Source organism: Mustela lutreola, chromosome 2 (genome assembly GCF_030435805.1).
Source record: "Mustela lutreola isolate mMusLut2 chromosome 2, mMusLut2.pri, whole genome shotgun sequence".
NCBI lineage: Eukaryota > Metazoa > Chordata > Mammalia > Carnivora > Mustelidae > Mustela > Mustela lutreola.
This window is the reverse complement of record NC_081291.1, coordinates 55,290,815-55,298,747: the sequence shown is the minus strand read 5'-3', so window position 1 is coordinate 55,298,747 and position 7,933 is coordinate 55,290,815. Positions and strand designations below refer to the sequence as shown.

The following is a 7,933-nucleotide window of genomic DNA, read 5'->3' as shown; positions in this document are numbered from 1 at the left end:
TAGGCAGAGAGGTAGGCAGAGAGAGAAGGAGAAGCAGGCTCCCTGCTGAGCAGAGAGCCTGATTCGGAGCTTGATCCCAGGACCCTGAGATCATGACCCAAGCTGAAGGCAGAGGTTTAACCCACTAAGCCACCCAGGTGCACCTGATCAATTATTTTAAATGCCCTGATAATTCCAACTTCTGTGTCATAGAAGTCTGATGCTTGCTGTGTCTCATTAAACTGTGTGTGTGTGTTTTTCCTTTTAGCATGCTTGTAATTTTTTGCTGAAAGCCAGACAATATTGGCTGTGTCAAATAACTGGAACTTAGGTAAATGAGACTCTAGAATGAGGATTTATGTTACTCTGGCTAGGAGTTGAGTTGTATTTAATGTTTGCTATTGTTGTAGGCCCAGAGGCTTCAAATTCCTCTAGTGTCTTTTTGCCTTGCCTCTTGACTTTGGTCTTCCCTAGATGTTACTTCCTCAGAGAGTGTGTGTCTTGAAGTTCTTCCAGCTATAATCCACTGCTACACTGGAGCTCTGTTGGTGTGATGGTAAGGTGTGTGTTGGGGGGGGGGGGCATCCCATAATCTTTTTTTTTTTTTTAAGATTTTATTTATTTATTTGACAGAGATCACAAGTAGTCAGAGAGGCAGGCAGAGAGAGAGGAAGGGAAGAAGGCTCCCCACTTAGCAGAGAGCCCGAAGCAGGGCTCATCCCAGGACCCTGGGATCATGACCTGAGCTCTTCAGCTCAGGCAGAGGCTTTAACCCTGTTAAAAGGGGTTAAACAGAGCCACCTGTTTAACTGAGGTTAAAACAGTTAAAAGGTTTAACTGTTAAGCCTGAGCTACCCAGGCGGTGCCCTGCATTCTATAATCTTCTGATGAACTCTCAGTATTTAGTGGGTGTGTCTTTGGGCTGTGACCTTCACAAGTATTTCTTAATCTGTGTGGAATTATAATTTATATATATATATATATATATACGTGTGTGTATGCATATATGTATATATATATAAAAGCATATCAGCCATATATACATATATATGCATACATATATATACATATACATGTATACATATACGTATATGTATATATATATACACACATATATATGCCTTTGTTCCTGACTCCTGGCTAGGGCTCCTGAAACCCTTGTAATTTCCCTTATGATAATATAGTAGCATCTTTTTTTTTTTTTTAAGATTTTATTTTTAAGTAACCTCTATACCCAATGTGGGGCTGAAACTCACAACCCCAGGGTCAAGAGTCACATCCCCCACTGATTGAGCTATCCAGGTGTCCCCTGGAGCATTTTTTTGTCATAATACCTGGGTTTTGTCCCTGTTCCTGAAATAGCTCTGGAGAAATACAGATGAAAGGAATATATTTTGGTTATCATAATAAGCCCCTTTTACCCACACCAGTTAATGCAAATGGGGACTTTTGGAAACCCCTTAAGGATGGGGGATTGGTTGCCACAGATGATTAGTTGGAATTTTCAGCCCCAGCCCCCTAACCTCTGATCTCTGGTGAGGGGAAAGGAGCTGGAGGTTGAGTCAATCACTAATGGTCAGTAATTTTAATCAATCATGTCTATGTAATGAAGCCTCCGTTAAAAAATACCCTAACCAGGGGCACCTGGGTGGCTCAGTGGGTTAAAGCCTGCTCTCAGCTCAGGTCATGATCCCAGGGTCCTGGGATCGAGCCCCGCATCGGGCTCTCTGTTCGGCAGGGAGCCCGCTCTCCTCCTCTCTCTGCATGCTCCTCTGCCTACTTGTAATCTGTCTGTCAAATAAATAAAATCTTTTTTAAAAAAATACCCTAACCAAAAGAGTTGGGAGAGCTTGTAGGTGGAGGAATACCTCAGTGATAGTTCAGGGAGAGTCGTGTGCCCACAGAAGGCATGGAAGCTCTATGCCCCTTATTCCATATCACCTACACGTCTCTTCCATCTGGTTGTTCCTCAACTGTATTCTTTTATAATTAACCAGTAATCTAGCAAGCCATTATAGCAAATTATCAAACTCAAGGAGAAGCTTGTAGGAACCCTGACTTATAGCCTGTCAGCTCGAAGTACCAGAGACTTAGACTTGTCATTAGCATCTGAAGTATAGGGGGCTGTCTTGTGGCGTGGAGCCCTTCATGTGTGGGATCAGATGCTAACTCCAGACAAATAGTGTAGGAACAGAGTTGAATTTGTAGGACACCCAGATCGTGTCAAAGAATTGGTGTGGGGAAAAAAATACCCAAACATTTAGTGCCAGTATGTGTGAGTTGGGGCGTCTAGGTGGTGCAGTCAGTTAAGCATCCCACTGTTGGTTTCAGCTCAGGTTGTGATCTCAGAGTCAGTCTCAATGTGAGACTGAGCTCTACATCAGGCTCCATGCTCCATGCAGAGTCTGCTTGAGATTCCCCTTCCCTCTCCCCCTTCCCCACTCTAAACAAATCTTCAAAAGAAAAAAAAAAAAGCTGAGTCGTGGAATATATAGAAAAACAAGTTTTCTCTTACCTCCCCCCCACTTAGATGAGATGGAAAGGTTAGAGGGAGTGGGAGAAACACCCTTCCCTGGGTAGGATTAGACTCTCATAAAATCTTTTCCCTGAGGAATGCTCAGAGTTTATTTTACGAAGATTACTCTTCCCCTTCCCCTGCTAGAGCCACCAGGGAATATTTCTCAGCAATAAGCTGTGAAAAACAGGTGGGGTTCCTGGAGGCAAAACCATAAAGGTGTGTGGTGTCCCTTGGGCTGTGGCCCCCAAGAGTTCCTTACTCAGATGCTAATCAACACTCAGCCTCCCACATACCATCAGTGTTCCTACCAGCTCTGGCTCCAGTGGCTTCTGCTCCAGGGGACTCTCCAGATTTCAAGGCAGCAGTTTGCCTTGCACTCAAGCACTCTGATGCATTCAAGGACAGTCATTGATTTTGTTTGTCCACCTTTCTCTTGATGTAAGGGCAGGAATGACAACTTCAAAACTCCTTGCTGCCTGAGCTGAAACCAGAAGTCCTTTCAGAAGTGGGGTGTTTATTTCCCCCTTTCTTAAGTATTTTATTTTAAAGATTTTATTTATTTATTTGACAGAGAGAGTGAGAGATCACAAGCAGGCAGGCAGAGAGGGGGAAGCAGGCTCTGGCCGAGCAGAGAGCCAGAGGCAGGGCTCTATCCCAGGACCCTGAGATCATGACCTGAGCCGAAGGCAGAGGCTTAACCTACTCTGAGCCACCCAGGCGCCCCACTTTCTGAAGTATTTTAAAAACTATGCTGAGCTCCTGAAGAGTTTCAGGCAAGAGAGGGTTTGATCTTAAAGTCCACAAAAGGCACTTCTGAAATGTCCCTTCCCACATTAGAAACATGAGTGTCCATATAAAACACAGGCCACAGTGCTAGGGCACGCCCACTGCCTGACCCAGGTGGAGCCCTTCTTGCTACTTAGAGCAGAGAGTCAGGCAGCCCAGGCTTTAAATCCTTATTCTACCACTGACTGGCTGTGTGACCTCTGGCCTGGCTAACCTCTCTCAACCTGTTTCTCTGCCAACTAAATACCTGAGTAACTATTGCACTGGCCTGCTGATGAGCTAAAGGGGGAATATGTGAAAAGCTAGCACAGTGCCTGGCACAAATGGCAGCCATAAGAGTCCTCAACCTCTCTGAGACTTAGTTTCTTCTGGCTTGAAATGAGGTTGATGAGATTGTAGAAGGTCTCGCATTATTCTTGTATGAAATAATTCATCTGATCAACAGTGCAGGAATAACTAGGGATAAGGGCAGAACTGGAACCCTCATTTACCACATTAAGAGCCTAGTGACCTTTTGTCCAGAGGCCTTATGATATTCAGATGATGATCAAGAAAGAGGCAGGAACAGAGATGTTATTTGGTAATTCTCACTTCCAACACGCGTGCACATATACACATATACACCCAACCACTAACATTTGTTAGTTTATTTTTTTTAAAAAAGGTTCCAATACAAGGCCCCAGAGTAGTGCATGCAAACAATGACCCTCAAGCTGTCATTGTCAAATGACAATCTGACAATCTGCTACCATAGTCTGTGACCTGATAGAGACCAGCTTCTCTTTGAGTCCCAAGGCCTAATTACGCCAATGTATGTCCAACCCACCACCTGGTACATGATGACTCAGAAGTATACTTTAGTATCTGAACAGCAAAGACACATTGAACTGCAAGTACAATGAGTAAGTGTTCTTAGTGTATTAGACATGGAAAAATACAAACAAGGCATAAAAAAGAAAAGCCAACTTCATCTGATGCCTGAATTCCCAAAGTCTCTTCCATACATTCCATACATGATCTTAGGTCTAGGGAGAGCTGCCAATGCCTGTTTGCCTCAAAGAACTGCAGGAAGAGTGAAACAGTCACATGAGGTAAGCACTTGAAGCTGTGGTTGCAGTTCATAGGCCATCTTTATCTACGCTAATGATAACCCATCTCTGTAAATCCAACTTTGTGCTTATGTGAATTCTGGGAAACGTTAGGGATAGAGAATTCTAATTCCTGTCAGCTCTATGATTATAGGAGAATACAGCCATGGAAGAATTAAATGGAAGAATTCATGGAAGAATTCAATCACATCAGGTTTTAGTTTGGTTTAGTATATTCAGTGGTTTTTTTTTTTTTTAAGTTTAAAAATAAAGTTTCTTATAAGTGTGGTTCTTAATGCTCTTAGTTACTTACAGATTACTACCTGGGTTGATTTCAGGAAAAGGGTATGTTCAGAAAACTAGTCTGAATAGAAATCACTAGCTAATGAAGAGATATATTCTCACAAGAAAAGTAATTATGATGGAAAGCAGCATTTAGCTTCCAGAACTACCTGCTTTTTGGTGCAGACAGCGTCATCCTCTTTGATCAGAGAGCAATGACAGACTAGCAACAGGAAGCATACCAGCCATCCATGAAACCCTCCATAATGACAGCAGGAAGTGCATGAGAAGGAAGAAAGTTGCCTATACCAGGCAAAACTTTAGATACCTGGTTGTCGAATTCCCAAACACAACAATCAGCAAGGCTGGGAACTTGGTTGACATTAGTAATCCACTCACATTCCTTTGTGAACAGAACCCCAATGCAAAGGGTCCTCCACACAACCTCCACCCATATCCCATTCCCGCACCCCTATGGAGGATCTTTTCATTAGCCCAAAGATCCAACAAATGCCAAAGAAACGTGAATAGTGTCAACAAAAATACAGACTACCTTTACATCACAGTTCTTCTAACGTTCTCAAGACCAACAGGGGTCTTTCCGGAAGGTAACAAAATGAATCTCAGCCTTCACACCAGTAATCAAAGTATGACCCAGAGTTAGTTAAGCAGTATAAAGTGACTAGTGGTCAGTTATTGTTCTTTAATCAAAAAGCATAGTCGCAGGAACTCTACCTAGAGCTGAGCACACTTGAGTATCATAATGTCAGACATTAGTTAAGGATTATGTAAACCAAAGCACCAGAGCTAAAATAACAATTTCCCTTTCTGCCCTTAACTGATGAAGAGTTCAAGTGGTGTGGTGCTACTGGAATGTTCCTGTGTTGTGCCTCTTCAAACACTTTGATTTCTTAATACTAAATATTGGTAGGAAAAACCTCACTGGTGCCCCAGGTCAGCACAGGGTGAACCAAAAGGGAAGAAGGCTGATCAACTAGCCCTGAAAATCGTTTTATCTTCTGACTCAGGGAAGCCTCCATTCTCCTGGCAATGTTCCACAAAAGCTTCCTGATTATTAATCCTAAAGTACAGACTGGGCCCTCTGAAAAAGCCCAAGTCAGAGTAATTTCATCAAAGTCCTAGAGGAAGGTTTCTCCCGGGACAGACAACTGTTCCATTAGTCATTAGGAGAAACATCTGGGTAGACACTCTTCTCCCTAGTACTACTGCCTCCATCAACTGAAAAGTTCACCACTTCTATTTTCTAAACAGACCATGGTCAGACCCAGTGATACCCCTGGCACCGAAGTTTAACTTCCTGAAAGAGACAATCAAGGACTTTAACTGACAGGGAAATGCCCTGGTAGAACATCACCCCGTCGCCCCCTCTTAAAAAGAGGTGCTGGGCTCTCCTGGGTCTCAACAACTACCTTCATAGTAATACCTTCCCCCTTCTGCTGCACAGGTGGGATGTACCCAGCAGGGCAGAGGAAGTCCCAGGTGAAAGAACCCACAGCCTAAGGGGCACAGACTTCTCTCAGACCAGAGCAAGGTTTAAAGGAATCCATCTTGTCTGTCTTGGCTAAAGAAAGTGCCCTGTAATACTGCATAAAGACCAAAGATGAGGCAGGAGCAAATGGACCCATGAGGGCTCCCCAATACACTGCATTTCGTTACACTCAGTAATGAAATTTAAAATCCCTTCTAAAGGGAAAACCCAATTAAAAAAAAAAAATTAGAAAAAAACCCAGGAAATACAGCACATGAATGCTGATTCTTCCTGTTTCTACTTTATTATCCAACTGTGGTGGAAAAAACCTCCAAGTGCATAGCACGAAGCAGCAGATTCCCTGCCCTAACCTCTGGGCATCCTAGGTGTCCCCCTTCTTCCTCCCTCATCGTGCCCACCAGCCCCGTCCTGCTCCACAGGCTCCTGCCAGGCCCTGGGCCCAAAGATGCCCTGCCCACAGTCAGTGGGGTCAGTGGGTGCCCCCCTTCTGTTTGGCCAGGGTGCGCTTCAGCTCCCTCAGGTTCTCTGTCAGCACTTCCACCTCATCCAGGCGGCCACACTGCTTGGCATCAAAAATGTACGCCTTAATGTTATCAATCTGCTGGAGGAGGAGCTCCTCCTCTATGGGCTCCTCGCCCTCGGGCTCACTGTCACTGTCCATCTCAAAGGGGTTGGTACAGGTACCTTCCTCAAAGGGGTTGCCAGGAACAGGAGGGCTTGAGGGCCTCTGGTGGGGATCCTCATCTTCCTCATCGAAGGGATTGGGTGCTGGACCGTCTGGGTTAGTGAAAGGATTCCCTGCTACACCCTCCTCTTCTTCCTCCTCAAAAGGATTGTATTCTTTGAGGATGTAGGCTGAAGGGCCAAAGGAAGGCTCTGTAGCAGGAGGGCTGGTAGTGCCCTCTGCTGTGGGGCTAGAGGGGTCTTCCTCATCGAAGGGGTTCAGGGAGGCCAGCTCATTTTGCTGTGACATGATGCTCTGGGGGAAGGATTCCTGCCCGATGGCTGGAGGCCCAGACCACACTCTGACTGGCTCGAGAGCTGTCATGGGCGAAGGGGTCTCCAAGGCTGCACTGCTCTGAACCGAGGAAGAGCCTAGATCCAAAGTATAAGCAAGGTGGGTAGGAGGCTCCCTGCTAGGCTCCAGCTGAAAAGGCCTGATTTCTCGGAAGTCCAGGGACCGAGTCCGCGTGTGTAGGGATGCAGCCCGGAACTGCTCTCGCTCTCGTTCCCACTCCCGTTCACAAAGCCTCTGCAGCTGTTCCCGCTGCAGGTCCTCCTCCTCAGCCTGCCTCCGGGACAGCTCAATGGCCTTCTCTGTCTGCTGCTGGTCATACTCATCCTGCAGCTGCCGCAGATTCTCCTGCAGTGTGCGTACTTCGTCTGTCCGCCCAGCAGCCTTGGCCTGTCTAATAAATGATGTGATGTTGTGGATCTGCTGGAGAAGGGGGTCTGAGTCTTCACTCTGCCCCTGACTTCCTGATAGTGGGAGCCAACCCTCAGCCTTTCTCAGGGGGGCAGGTCCCCCTTGAAGGGACACCACGTCCCCATTGGCCGCACGAGACGCCAGGTCACTCTGCCTTTCCTCAAACCGTCGCTGGGATTCCAGGTCAACCTGGGGAGACACCAAAGCCAAAGAGAAGAAACACAGTCACCAGGCCAATAGAAGACACACGATCAGCCACTCCTACAGTTCTGCTGTCCCTGGGGTGATGAGACTCCAAAATGCCCACCTGTGGAATATGGTACCCAATTGCTAAGTCAAATCAC

The 7,933-nt window shown here is 45.8% G+C and overlaps 1 protein-coding gene across 3 annotated transcripts in view; it reads right to left on the bottom strand.

The window, feature by feature from the left end:
• Window positions 1–3,915: 3,915 nt before the first annotated feature.
• Window positions 3,916–7,933, bottom strand: part of RBSN (rabenosyn, RAB effector) — a 29,379-nt gene continuing 25,361 nt past the window's right edge. For all 3 annotated transcript variants that reach the window (XM_059161824.1, XM_059161825.1, XM_059161826.1), the window contains one exon: window positions 3,916–7,778. In XM_059161824.1, coding sequence (XP_059017807.1) covers window positions 6,633–7,778 — 1,146 coding nt within the window. In that variant the 3' untranslated portion in view covers window positions 3,916–6,632. The remainder of the gene's footprint in view (window positions 7,779–7,933) is intronic.